Raw genomic sequence first — 15575 nt, forward strand, 5'->3', positions numbered from 1 at the left:
ATGGCAAACCACTGCCACAGGGGTTGCAGCCTACGCCGTTGCCGGCGACTCATGGCAGCCCAGCTCCAGGTTGAGCTGTTGTTCAGCATCTTAGCTGTGGAGGGCAGTGTCACTGGCCCTCATATGTGGAATCTGAACCAGGGCCCTCTGGCGTCCCAAGCCAGTTCTTAACCATTGTGCCACTTGGCCGGCTCTATATTTTAAGTTTTTTTATTAGTAACCTCTTAAATGGATACTTCATATTGACTTTCTCAATTTTTCCATCTTCCATTCATTCTTCAGTGCACTGTCTCCAGCAACCCCTGGTGATTTTATAGATGCACGGGGTTTCAACTAATAATGGATGGATTATAAATTATATTTCCAGTCTAAATCGGCTAATTCCATATGGGCTGTCTCATATGTTAATCTCACTATGTTTGAAAGTATTACTTTCACCATGACCTTATCCTTCTCTGTTCCTCCACAAACCTCTTTTTGCTATGTTCCCTGTCATGTATCTGATATTATCATCCAACCGGTTGCCTACCCAGGAACACAGGCGTCATCTCAGGCTCCTCCTTCCTCCTCAAGCTTCACCTTCTCACAAATCAAATTAACTGTCAAATCCTGTCATATACTAAAAAGGGGTTTAAACTCTTTTCTCTCATCCATTTGTTTCATCCCTTGGCTGGAGACTCACTGTCTCTCACCTAAACTACTTAATAGTCTCCTACCATGTGCTTTAATCTTTACGTGTTCTGCTTCCTATTCTCTAATAGCTCTCCATGGCCTCCAGAGCTGTGGTATATGAAACTCCTTATTTCCTGTAAAACTATTCATCAACTGTCATAGCCATTCAAATTATTCTGCTACCATACTTTTTGTGAAATTGTATATTTGCATATTCTGTTTTCTCTCCCAAAAAGCCTTCCCTGCAGCCTACTCCCTCCAACCATCTGTAGACCCAGTAAATGCATTCTTCAAATCTTAGTTTAAGTTTAAACTCCAGTGTAAAGTCTTTTCTAGTCTTTTAGGTAGAACTGCTGCAACCTCCTGAGAATAATCATGCCTTCTTATATGTTAATTATATTAGTAAGTGCATTTACTAATGCATGTATCACATAATCCATTTCAGATTATAAGTACTGGCTTCATTCTGTGGATTCACATGATGGCAAAGGCATTTCAAGAGATCCAAGCTTAAATAATCACAGCTATATTCCCAGTGGAAAAATTAAAATTCCCCTTCCTGGAAACTCTCATAAAATTACTAGGATTCACTTATCTTTGGTTGGATGCTCACAACCAAACTAATCATTTTCGTTACAATCATTGCCAGGGAGTTACAATTTTTATTTTCAGTAAGGTTCCCAACAGGAAATAGATGGCACTCTCAAATTAGGCTAATTCAAGCAGAATTTATTTATAAAGGGACTAATTACAAAGATGTGGTGTAGGCAGAAGAACCATAATCACTACTGCTAGGCACCGTGCCTGTGCTCCATGGCCAGGGATGACTCTAAATGTCAACTCCCACATGACCTGGACTCAGAGACAAGCCTCAGTGACAACAATGTCACCAGTGCCACCTTGGCATGCCAAACAGCTGTAGAGCATCTGGCAGTAATTGCTCCTGCCTATGCTGCCACTTTGGTCTGCTCAGCAGCCAACCAGGGAAACCAGCTGCCATGTAGAAGCCACATCCAGGCCCAATGGTCAACATCTTTGCAGAACTTGAAGTCTCAAAAAGTAGAGACAATTTCTTAATAGCCATGATATTGTTCATCATGCTGAATCCTCCCTCAACTTCTGATGAACTAATAGCAATTTTATTCCAGTTTCTTTCTAAGATTTTTTCATATTTGCTATTTCCATTATCTGTTCTCAGTAAAATAAAAGGACAATTTTTCAAGAGTTGTCTTATTGACTTTAACTAATGAGCTTATTTTAGAATGCATATTATTAGATATACCTCTTACTATAGTTTTTAATATTTTATTTGCCAACTCATATAGAAGCATTTTAATATTTTTAATATTGGATATCCAACAAATATGGCTGTTAACATCCTTACTATTATAAGAAAGAAAAGGTTTAGATGCCTGGAATTTTTTTTAAATGACCATTATAATTCATTTATCTCATCATAATTCAATAATTTGAAAAACCCAATAATGAGCTCTTTGAGAAAATGTTTTATGACATATTCATTTTTATACCGAGAGTGCCAATTACAATGCTGAAATTAAATAAATGTTTGCTGAATAAGTATATGTCCCTTTGCCCCAACTACTGATAAACTATATACTCCTTGCTGGCATGGGCTGTATCTTCTATCTATATGCATCACATACAGAATGTAACACACTGCATTGCTTTATAAATATTGATTGATTGATGCTCAAAACTTAGGCAGCAAATCAAGAGATGCAACCATTGTGTACACTAATATTTGGTCATTCTGTTCAGATGACAGTTTAGATTTCTTCTAAACTTTAGGTAATTGTGACTACTTAATACCTTATATTTATATGATACCAGTGTATATTTAGGCTAAACATCTTAGTCAAGCACTGATTGTCTTATCCAAGTTTAAAACTTAAGATTTCCTTCAGATTTTAGTTAATGGCTTTGGTTAACCAGCTGACTAGAAGACCAGATTGCACTTAAGCAGAGCTCCAAAGCATAGCTGTATAACATCTGCCTTGTGCTCAGTGCTGAATATTTTATAATATCCTTAATTGAAGATGAAAAATCAACTACCCAATTTCATCTGACAGCAATTAAGCACTTATACTATGTTACTAGATTTCTGCTTTGTAGACCAGCTTTACCAACCCAATGGTGCTAAATAAATGTCAATTTTTTTTAAAAGATTTTATTAAGGAATTGGGGGGAGGGGAACAGCATTGGGGAATCGGGAAGGGGAACAGACAGGTAGACAAATTGCTGTTTTGTTCTTCAGTCTAGTTATGGAGGACGTCGCTTCACTGGCCCATGTTGGTATGATCATTGCACTCTTCCCAGGTGAGGCAGTCGCTCACCAGTCATTGGTCAGCTGCTTACAGCGGCTCACGGCAGCTCTCATGCTGGCTGCCAGCCACTCACAGAGCTCACAGCAGCCCACTGCAGCCACACTGCAGCCTACACAGTCGCCAGCTACTCTTGGCAGCTCAGCTCCAGGTTGAGCTGTTGTTCATCATCTTAGCTGTAGAGGCCACAGCATCACTGGCCCTCAATGTGGGATCCGAACCGCGGCCCTGCTGTTCAGAGCTGGTGCTCCCAAGAGAGCTCTTAACCAACTGAGCCACTCGGCCAGCCCAATAAATGTCAATATTAATCACTTGTTTTATTTATGATACTCAGTTGATCAGCTAGTACTTACTAAACCTACCAGATGTAAATACGTACTTTATAAAGCTTAAGTAGAGAATGTCAAAAGAGAGAAAGGGATTAAAGATGAAAGACAAGGAAGAGAAATGCTTCCAATTTAAAATATTGACTAAAGAAAGTAGAATAAAATAAAAGAGCATACATCGTGATTAAGTGAAATACCTTACATTCCATTAACTGCATTTGCATAAAATATAAGTAACAGTCTAATGTCTTTAAAGTACTGGTTAAAAAAAAATGAGAGAGAAAAATAAATAAATAAATAAATAAATATACATATATATATATATATGTGTAAAAAATAAAAAGAAGGAGAGATTGTTGTGTTTGAAATTGGTTAAACCTTGCTAGCTTAGCTTGGTTAATTAGATATTATGCATCAAAAAGATTAAAGTTATTAAATCAAATACCATCACTAAAAATTAGATTTATTTTAATGTCACAACAACAGCTTTTATTGAATTTTAACACATCCTAAGCATGTGATTTTTTTTTCCAAATAATTTACCTGGATATTTTTATTCATATTTAGATGAACTTAGCTCTCATCTCCCCAAATAAGGATATAGACCTTGTCCAATCTAATATTTTATTCTAGATTGATAATTTAAAATTTAAACACCTAGATTAAGATATTTACGAGATTGTTAATAACTTCAGAAAGAAATTTTTATTCCAGTCAAGATGGCACAATAGGTAAACACTGTGCTTACCTTCTCTCAGGACAACATCAACATTACAACCAAACTAGAAAACAACCATCATTGAGAATCACCTAAAATTTTGCTGAACTGAAGCCCTAAAACTTAAAGACATGCAGAAGTAGCCACCTTGAGACTGGCAGGAGGGACAGAGATGCAGAACAGGTTGGTCCCACACCCACATGTGACCATTAAAAACTGGAAGGGATATCCAGCTTCTGAGGTGCCCCTGGGGAAGCGAGAGATTCCAGCATCACCCCAGCCCAGGGTTCCAGGGCCGGGGAGAAAAGTCCCCATAATTTCTGGCTGTGAAAACCAGCAGAGATTACGACTGAGTGAGAAGAGGGCAGCTGGAATCCCAGCTGCTCCTCCTAAAGAGACCGCACACAGACTTGACCACTGACAGAACCACTGGCTCTGAGCTCCAGCGAACTGGGGAGGCAGCAGGGACATACAAGGAGGAACTGAGTTGTCTGGCTTCAGGACGGGGTCTGAAGGAGCAGCTTTCTCCTGGATGGGGGAGCTGGCGGAGGTCATTGTTTCTTTGCTGAGCCCCCCGCCTCCCTTCCCAGCATGCAGACACAGGTGGCCCCAATATTTGAGTCTCCGTCATTCATTAGCCACAACCTGGTGATTTGAGACCCCGCCTCGTCTGGCATTTGGGCACACCCAGGCCTCTTCCAGTGGCTTTTTCATACAAACCACCTGCCTTAGCTCATACTGCAGACTTTCCTAGACTCTCAAAGGTTCGCAGAACACAGACAAGCAGCACCTGGCTTGAGCATGTCCTATACCTCTGGCTGAGCAGCCCTAAGCCTGGCACTAGTGGCAGGTGGCCTTGGTTCTAAACTTTGCCTCTCCAGGCACTTCCAAGCATAGCACGGGTGGCAGCCATCTGCAGTTTGCTGTGGCTCCTGCCATGTGGCCCCAGGTGGAGCACAAGCTGTGGCTGAACTTGACCTGTAGTGGGTCCCCTCTCAGATAGCCCTGGGGCTGGCGCCCCCAGCGGCCAGCCTTGAAACAAGCTAGAGCATCATCCAGCCACCTCCAAGAATGACACACCCTAGGGGCAGATTGGGCAGGCACCAGGGATCTGCTGAGGCAGATCCTGTTCTGTAGGGTCAGCCCCTGCACAAGAGCTCCTCCACTACAGCCAAGTCCTCACAACCAGTGAGCCTGAGGGTCAGTTCCTCCCACTGATGTGCAAACAGCAACCAAGGCTCAACTATAAGAGGAGTGTGCACACAATACACACAAGGGACACACCTGGAGTGCCCACCTTAGGTGACCAGGAAGACTGCACCACTGAACCCCACAGCACACCTACTACATAATGCCACTCTACTAAGACCAGCAGACATAGCAGCCCTACCTAATACATTGAAGCAAACACAGGGAGGCAGCCAAAATAGGGAGACAAAGAAACATGTCCCAAATAAAAGAACAGAAGAAAGCTCCAGAAAAATAATTAAACAAAATGGAGACAAGTAATCTACCAGACACAGAGTTCCAAACACTGGTTGTAATGATGCTCAATGATCTCAGGGAGAACTTCAACAAAGAGATAGGAAACATAAAAATGGAGATAAAAAACATAAAAAGAACCAGTCAGAAATACAATACAATAACAGAAATGAAGAATACATTACAGGGAATCAACAGATTAGATGAAGCAGAGGATAGAATCAGTGATTTAGAAGATAAGGTAACAGAAAATGCCTAGTCAGAACAGTATAAAGAAAAAAGAACCCCAAAAATTGAGGAGAGTTTAAGGGGCCTCTGGGGTAACCTCATGCATACCAACATTCGCATTATAGGGGTACCAGAAGAAAAGAGAGCACAAGGAATTGAAAACCTGTTTCAAGAAATAATGACAGAAAACTTCTCTAACCTGGTGAAGGATATTGACATACAAGCCCAGGAAGTGCAGAGACTCCCAAACAAGATGAACCCAAAGAGGCCGACACCAAGACACATCATAATTAAAATGCCAAAGTTCAAAGACAAAGAGAGAATCTTAAAAGCAGCCGATAATGAAGTTGAGTCTTTGAGAGCTGAAATGACTTTCTTGAGCTCACACTAGTTAGTGGGGAAGACAGGCTTCAATTGAAGTTCTGCTTAACTCTAGCACTCGAGGGTTTCATTCACAATGCTTGATGGGCTCCTAATAAAACTGAAATCTCAGGAACGAAGATCAGTTCTTACTGCCTTCACAACCCCACTCCTCCTATATCCCCCATCCCTCCTCTGCCCACACACACACTCAGCTTGCTCTGTTTTCAGGTTTCATCTAAACAAAGGAAATACTATGGCATACTGAGTTTGTGCATGTATATTTGTTTGCTTCATTTTCCATAGCAGGTGTTTCTATGGCTAGTTTCACAGTGTTCATTGATATAGAAAAGTTTTCCCTAAGATTTTTAATTTTGCAATTTAATTATTTTCCAATTGTAGCAGGCTACTACACAGGTGTCTTTTGAAAACAATAACCAGAAAAAATCAAGCAATATGTAAATTTCATTAAAATGTTCTCTTCTTTCTAAATAGTTTTATGATTTGGTTAAAGGTGGTTAATGTTTTAATGGTTAAAGCTTCCATGAATGGTTTTAATGAAAATTTTGCTTAATGTTTTTAAGATTTGGTTATAGCTGTTTTGTTATTAATTTCCAATAACCACTTAGCAGTGTTACCTCCTTGTATCATCAGCCTAACAGAGGCTGGTCAGGATAACAGAGTCAGGCAAACTATTCCTGGAATAAAGGGATTTAATGAAGATATTAGAATTTACATTAATGTTGACAAAGCTACAGGGGAAAGGTCAAGAAAGTCAAAATTTAATTCAGTCTAGTTGCTGCCTAAAGTTAATGAAGTAGACACTGAAGCACCTCAGCCTAAAGCCCAAAAGTAGGAAGTTCACAAAGGCTTGCTTGGAAACTATTTTATTTCTCAAAAATACTTGAGAAATGTTCTGACAGCTATTTCCAAAAGCATGCAGAAGCTCCTGTCAATGTCTGCCCACGAGTCTGGCTGCAATCATATTCAGAGTTATCAGCTCTCCTCTTCTGCCTCCCACACCTTGTGGGAATTCCTCTCATCAAAACCAAACTTTTTAGAGAATGGGATTCTGGGAAATGTAGTTCCCTACATCTCCTTTCTACTGTAGGGACAGGGAGCTCAGAGTGATGCTGAACTGACAACAAACCATCCAGCACAGTCCACCATTGTCAACTTAGCATCAATACACATGACACTGGCTTTGGGACCAGGTGGAATGGAGAGACTGAACAAACAGTGAGGAGACTATTAGTGAACAAACTTTTAGTGGTGGCTGGTTTGAGGGTAATGAAACTGCCTTGGAAACTAGAAAGAGAGCAACCCATGTTTGTAGTAGAAAAACAATTTGTAAGAGTGTCATCTCTAGTAACTTAAAAGATAAAATCTGTTTGATGAACTTGTGGATCTGGCTAAGTGGATTTCCAGAGTGGCTGTTTTAAGTTCCAACTGGCAGGTTTTTACCTGTGTATAATAAGGTATGGACAGGAAAGAATCAAAGTTTGCAAGCAAAATTTAGAAAAACTATATAAGAGCCAGGACTTGCTGGATGGGAAAACAAAGCTATTTCTCATCACCGATCTATCCAGATGGCAAAAGATTCTCAATGTAAACATGGCCATAGGGTAAAGAACAAATCAAGGGTATGGTTATAAAGCTGTTTATTAAGACTTCAAAAGGTTTAAGAGAATGCCTAGTAGAGCCTCTCAGCTAGAAAAAAGGACTTCTAAGAATCTTAGGGGTGTGACCCACGGCCCTAATGTTCTATACAAAGTAGAGAGAAATCTGTTTTGAAAAATTATAAATGTGGTATTTGGGGGCATGCTGTAACTTCCAGTCACATTCACAGGGAAACACAAAGTTTTTAAAAGAACTGTACTAACTTGGATGAAAGGGGAAAGAGATAGTTCAATATGAACTGTCTCTACAGGCAGAGAGCAGGCTAAGAAGTCTGCGTAGCTATAAATACAGACTGTTTCTCATTACCTGTCTGAGAGCAGAGTCAAGAGCTCAGAGAGAGGATTCAAGAGCCACAGAGTACAGTGGATTAGGCAACCAAATTAGGGAGCGGAAGTGGGCCTGTGAAGGTGCATCTCTAACCCTGAGTAGAGCACGCTAACATTCGTCTGGGTGGATTTCCGATCAGTAGCCACTATGTGACTCCTTTTCCCTCATCTTTTTGAAAGGGGAGGTCTATTGCAAGTATCCTGTCCCTCACTCATCATTATATATTGGGGATTGGGGAGCAGGTAACTTGTCTTTTTAGTTCACAAGTCTCTGAATCAAGAGACATTGCAGCCTCAAGGAGCCTCATCTGCTTTTTGACCTCATGCAAAACCCAAGATTATGGACTTGGACACTGGGGCCATGATTGGATGAGTTTTAGGCAACCAGGAGAGAGGGTAAATGTATTTTGAGTATGAGAGAGATGGGAATTATTGGAGCCTGTGGACAAACCAATGGAATAATAATCTATAGGGTGAGAATATGACGTGGTCAATATCCAGGAATCACAGGCACATCACCTAAGTTGGATCTGGGCAGAGATGGAACAAGATATGAAGGGAAGGACTGGGTTTCCAAAGCCAAAAAGGCAGGTGAGTTGACAAGTCTGAGCAGGGTATCTCAAGAACCAGGATTCAAGAGACTTACAGACCCAATCTAGCAGGCAGTGATAAAGAAATCAAAAAAGAAAACTTACACATATACATAGAAAATGTAAGTTTCAGAAATGCTGTAAAGCTTTTATGAAGACCCACATTGCTCTCTATAAGCAGGGCTTCACTAGTCTGAAGGAGTTAGAGCAATTCTTAACATTTTCATCCCTTAGCCCTGGAATCACTCCTTAAATTTGAAACTGTAACCCCAGGCTCTGAACGTAACTGCAATCTCCGTTTTTCACCCTTCCACATTACCTGAGCCTACATTACACATGCTCCCTAACCTGATCAAGGCCTCAAATTACTCAACCCTGGCCTGTTTCCTCATTGAAATGCTGTCTCTGGTCTGCTGTTTTCTGAAACTAACATTGATCCAGCATCTCCACCAATATCTTCCCTTGGCCTTGGACCCCAAGTCTACATCCCAATTCCTCATCCAATCCTGAATCAATTCAGTTATCTTTTTCTCTAGAATCTAATTTCTAATTTTGGAGCACTGATGAAGGATAACAAAAACCTAGGCCAATTTTATGCCAATGACCTTCTAAAGATTCTAATTTCAGCGACATCCTCAAGAGTGCTCTGTAATTTTTTGCTTATGCCTTCTCCCTAGAGCAGCGGCACCACTCTTTTCAAGCTGTGTCACTACCTGCACACCTCACTCACCAAAGCACAGATCTTATCCTTTCACTTGTCTTCTTAAACATTTTGAAGACTTCTGGTTGCATATAAAATAAAATCCAGTGTCTACATCATAGCATGCCAGCCCCTTCATTGTCTTCCTAGTCAACTTTCATCCCTCACCTCCAACCTTGCTGCTAACGTGTCTTTGCAGTATTCACATTGGACTACTTACTTTGCATGTCTGAGTGCATCCTGCCTTTTTATGACTCTGCTTCTGCTTGTACTTTTCCCTCTACTTGGAAAGGCTTTCACTATTTCACCATGGTATGATTAGTGCTCCCTCACCAGTATTTCTAGGACACTTTATACACACCTCTATAATGCCCTTATTGCACTGGATGATTGTATTATAAGTATGTGTTCAGCTGTTTCATAAACATGCTAGTTTCTTAAAGACAAGAACAATGTGTTATTTTGCTTTTTGTTTTGTTCGGGGGTAGGTTTGTTTGCTTCTTTGTGGTTTTGTTTTGTTTTTTGCTATGTTTTACACCTAGGAGATTAATCAGCACTTGATAGGATTCGATACATAGTTCTTAAAGAAATAAATAGGAACAAAGAAATATAAGATCAGAGGGAAATTTCAGAATTCGAAACGCAGTAAAATAAAATTTGAAAAACACTATGCACACATCCCTACTATTACAATTTATCCATTTAGACCTGGTCACTATCTTAAACATTCCCAGAAAGAAATAAGCAGTTTTTTCTACTGTATATTTGCCTCCGCTTGAACATACTTCTTACTCTGTAACATAATCTTTATTTTACAGAAAAAGTAGTTACTTTATAGACCTCAATATTAGAAGAGAGTTATTAAAGTAGAGTTAGTAAAGTAACAAATTTCTCACAGATGATAAAATAGTGATTAAGGGAATGGCTTTGTTCCACCCATCAGTTGTTATGTTGTTATTGTAGAAACTTCATTAAATCTCTGTACCTCAGTTTTCTTATTTATGAAATGGGAGATAGTAATTGTACCTACCTCATAGATTAGCACTGACCATTAAAGGAGTTAGTCTATGTAAAGCAGTTAGCATAGTCCCTGGAGAAGTAAACACTCAGAAAAGATAAATATTATTATTATTCTAATTGGAGCAGCCAACTTGTAGGTTCTCATGAGGTGTTCATAGAATTGAATTTTACTTTCTCACATTTTTGCAATGTTGTTATAAAACTATGTGTATGACCCTTCTTCCCTCCACCCCAAGTAATTTATGATATAAAGCAAATTAAACTATGAATGACCATGGGAACTTATAATTTAACCTGAGTGGTAACAATATAATTGAGCATCAAGATAAACACCTGAATATAAATCAACATAAGATTGTTTTTAAAAACTATGTATAAACAGAAGAGTAAAATGTATCATGTAGCTAGATCAATAAATTGGCAAATATTTATGGTGAGTAAATCCTGGGAAGTTTCTCTCTCTTTGTTATTATCAAGAAGGCTACATATAATTTATGGGATTGCAGCTTTACTTAAAGTAATCCTTACTATTACCCCGTGAAGCTATTCAAAATACAGAATGCAATCTATGTTCTAAGAGTGGGAGACTATGTGTGACATAGCCTGTCCTGTAACCCAGCAGGGGTCCCTACCACCATGAGGACTCACAGTGAGAACTTTAGATGTAAAGGAATATGAAAGATTCAGACTAGAGGTTATGTTTAGATTAATGATGGTAGATGATTTTTCGAAATTCTAATTGTAAGTGACAGAAAATAAGACAAAAAGACAAAGAAATTAAATTGTGATTGGCTATATTTGTTTTCCTATTTTCTTTGTTTTCTATAAATACAACTATCAGAAGATTAATTTGTTTTCTAAATTTAATAATGGGAAGATTTCTTGTAAATTGCAATAAAATTTATATGACACATTTTGATTTTTTCCTTAGTAGTATCATTTTATTGAGTTTAATTTAAATGCTACAGTGTGATGCTTAGAGAATTCAGTTGAATTAGCACATAATTCACCTTTTAATTTTAAGCTGGTCCATTTTCCTACAGAATTACTTTTTATTATGAAAACACACATAACTATTTCCCGTTTCTCTTGTTTAATATTCTATTCAAAACATAATTTGAGGTTAATCTTTTGAAGAGGCTCTTGTGCCAAAACTGTTTATCAAAAAAATTAAAATGGAAAGTTATTTTTGCTTATAACATAGAAAATGTCAGCACTTTTAAATCAATTCTCATAACACTAAATAAACACTATCACGAAGGAATTAATCAATTAAAATATTTGTTGAATATATAGTGCAAATTATATGTGAGAATGGGAGGAAAATTGGAAGAAAGGTAGAAATTAATCTACCATGTTTCTGATATGTTTAAATAGCTTTGGAGTAAGCATTTCACCTTTGACCAGTGACCCTCCCCCAACACACAAAAAAAGATGTTTCCAGGGAAAATAACTAAAGACTGTGAGGTCCACTGATATTGAAAGCACATATCAAGGAATTTCATGACAGTCCTGCTGGTGTTGATGAGCACACCATTATGTCTCAGGCCCCATGATCCAATACTGACTTAGGAAATATGGTCACATGGCATAACTCTCATAACAGGCTGAAAAGAGTGGAAACGATGTGGGGTCAGGGGTGTTAATAGGCCTAGAGCAGGAGGTCCAAGAGCTGTACTACAACCGCAATAAAGGTAGGCAAACATCAGAACAAAAGCTAGAGTAAGATCATTTATTTGATAACTCCAAAAAATAAGTTAGGAATGTGAGAAAGAGAGATGTGAGAAAGTTGTACAGCAGAAATATCAGAGCTTCTCTCAACGGAGAAGAACTCATAGAGTTCTAGCAGTGAAAAGAGTAGACAAACCATGTTGATTACCTCCACCACCACCACCACCCAAACCTGACTTCCCGGACCAACAGCATCAGCATCACCCAGGATCTTGTTAGAAATGGTATTTGAGGGCCCTGCCCCAGATTACTGAATCGCAAACTCCAGAGGATGAGACCTAGTAATCTGGGTTTTAACAGACCTCCTGGTGATTCTGAGGCAAACTAAATTCCAGCACCCCTGGTTTAGAATTGCTAAGGAGATTTTAGCTTCCTTTCTTTATCTGGAGTTGTCTTACTTGCCTTTTCCAAATAGGTAAGTGTAGATATAAATAATGTAGATGTACAACTCCTTTTCAGTTACACATAGGAGAAGTATGCATTTTCTGTGTAGCAAGTATTCAAATTTCTTCTGCCACTCAGTTTGCTTAGGTACAAGACATCAGCCCCTGCCTTCAATGAATATGAGAAAATAAAGAAATTTAGTACTAGTAACCCAAACACATGTAGAATATTATATATGCTGCACTCTGTTTTATAATACACACACACACACACACACACACATGCACGCACACACACATTTCATAGGAAACTCTTGAAATAAAAATATGAAGTATTTACATTCTTCTTCTATTAGTTCCAACAAATAAAACATAACCATTTAAAGTAAAATATTATTTAGGGAATATAGAGGTGCAATAATATAGTAGTTATAGTGAAAAATAAAGTTTCAGGTTTTCATTGTCCCTCTGTCTCTTCCTAAGATACAGGGAGCTGCTAAAGAATTATTAAAGAAAGAGAGAAAGGTTGATGCAAAAAAACAAACAAACAAACAAAAAATCATCTTATAAAAACAATTAATTCTATTACCTTATAAGCAATTTGACTTTACTCTGATTGGTCTTATTTGACTTGTAATTAAGTAATAGCATGGACTGCAGCAAAAATTATAAACTATGTTTGGAAGGTCTACTTTCAAAAGTAAGGTTATTACATGGTCATTACAATGGTGACTTGTAAAGAAATATAATTTCCATTTCAGGGTGTGTGCTATTTATTATGAGCTCTTCCTACTGGCAAATTCACCTTGTTAAGTGGGTTATTTGTTCATATGTGTTATTGTAATAATGGGCAGTATTGCTCGTTATTTGACTCCAACTGATTTTATTTCATTTTAAACCAAATTAACTACTTATATCTAAATAGACTACTAAACACTCTAACATACTCTTAATTTCATAAACTAATCACAAATTCTAGAGATACACTAAAAATGTTTTATTTTTTATTTTCCTTTTTATAACCTTTATATCCTGACATAAAATACATTAAAAGTTCCTCTAGTCTCCACAAGCCCGATGATAATGTTCTCAATGTAATTTTGAATTAAGAACAAAATTGCTTATGATATTTAATGCTGCCTTTAAAATATTTTCTGGCATTATATAATGCACACATACATATTAATGACATGTGATTTTAAACTTTTTCTGCTGCAGACAGAGAAAAACATAGCAAGGATTAATGCAGTTTTTTAATGCAATTCTATAAACTAGAGATTTTACTGAGTCATAGTTTAGTTTACTCATAAAAATTGATTTTATTTGAGCTGTATTTTAAGAAATGTTTCAAAAGTTATTGTTTGTTACTGTTCTCATTGGTTTCTTAAATAAAAAAAAAAAGAAAATGAAAACTGAACTCATTTTTTTAATCCATAGAATATTCTGGGGAAACATACACATATATATTTCTTTTAAATTATTCCGAAAGGAAGAGAAAAATCTTTGAAGCATTCTCTGAACTGTTTTTTTTCCTCCTTTATTACAGGTATCCATCTTTCAGCTTTATTAATCCTTTAAAACAACAAAAAAAATGGATTTCTTAAACTCATCTGATCAAAATTTAACCTCAGAAGAGCTGTTAAACAGAATGCCATCCAAAATTCTGGTATCCATCACTCTCTCCGGGCTGGCCCTGATGACAACGACCATCAACTCCCTTGTGATTGCTGCAATTATTGTGACCCGGAAGCTGCACCATCCAGCCAACTATTTAATTTGCTCCCTTGCAGTCACAGATTTTCTTGTAGCTGTCCTAGTGATGCCTTTCAGCATTGTGTATATTGTGAGAGAGAGGTGGATTATGGGGCAAGTGGTCTGTGACATTTGGCTAAGCGTTGACATTACATGCTGCACATGCTCCATCTTGCATCTCTCTGCTATCGCTTTGGATCGGTATCGGGCCATCACAGATGCTGTAGAGTATGCAAGGAAAAGGACTCCCAAGCATGCTGGCATTATGATTACAGTAGTTTGGATTATATCTATTCTTATCTCTATGCCTCCTCTATTCTGGAGGCACCAAGGAACTAGCCGAGATGATGAGTGCATCATCAAACACGACCACATTGTTTCTACTATTTACTCAACATTTGGAGCTTTCTACATCCCATTGACATTGATTTTGATCCTCTACTATAAAATATATAAAGCAGCAAAGACGTTATACCACAAGAGACAAGCAAGTAGGATTGCCAAGGAAGAGATGAATGGTCAAGTCCTTTTAGAGAGCAGTGAGAAAAGCACTAGACTCGTCTCCACACCCTACATGCTAGAAAAGTCTTTATCTGATCCATCAACAGACTTTGATAAAATTCATAGCACAGTGAAGAGTTCCAGGTCTGAATTCAAGTATGAGAAATCTTGGAGAAGGCAAAAGATCTCAGGCGCAAGAGAACGAAAAGCAGCCACTACCCTGGGATTAATCTTGGGTGCATTTGTAATATGTTGGCTTCCTTTTTTTGTAAAAGAATTGATTGTTAATGTCTGTGCAAAGTGTGAAATTTCTGAAGAAATGTCAAATTTTTTGACATGGCTTGGATATCTCAATTCCCTTATAAATCCACTGATTTACACAATCTTTAATGAAGATTTCAAGAAAGCATTCCAAAAACTTGTGCGATGTCAATGTTAGTTTAAAGAAGTTTCATTATTAAAATATTGGGGGTTTTTTGAGGTGAAGTAACTAAATGAATGCTAAATAATAAAACATTTAAACTTTTAAAAGGAAATAAATTGAAAATGCTAAAATGTTAAGAATATAATTTATATTTTAATAGCAACATGAATATAAAACTTATTGATTTAAAGATGTTTCTTTTGACCATCATTCTAAAGTACTCAAAATTAGAAAATAATTTATTGTTTAAAAATAATATTTTGCCTATGCAATGTTCTTAGAAGGCTAACTGGAAATATATATACATGTATTATTAATAAAAGTGATTTTCCAGGTTTAT

General features: G+C 37.7%; 1 protein-coding gene across 3 annotated transcripts in view; it reads left to right on the forward strand.

The window, feature by feature from the left end:
- The window catches only part of HTR1F (5-hydroxytryptamine receptor 1F), a 114438-nt gene extending 99096 nt beyond the window's left edge, over positions 1 to 15342 (forward strand). For all 3 annotated transcript variants that reach the window (XM_019624387.1, XM_019624388.1, XM_019624389.1), the window contains exon 2: positions 14105 to 15342. In XM_019624387.1, the coding sequence (XP_019479932.1) occupies positions 14150 to 15250 (1101 nt within the window). In that variant the 5' untranslated portion in view covers positions 14105 to 14149 and the 3' untranslated portion in view covers positions 15251 to 15342. The remainder of the gene's footprint in view (positions 1 to 14104) is intronic.
- The last annotated feature ends 233 nt before the right edge of the window (positions 15343 to 15575 follow it).

This window comes from Hipposideros armiger, unplaced genomic scaffold (assembly GCF_001890085.2).
Source record: "Hipposideros armiger isolate ML-2016 unplaced genomic scaffold, ASM189008v1 scaffold_587, whole genome shotgun sequence".
Lineage (NCBI taxonomy): Eukaryota > Metazoa > Chordata > Mammalia > Chiroptera > Hipposideridae > Hipposideros > Hipposideros armiger.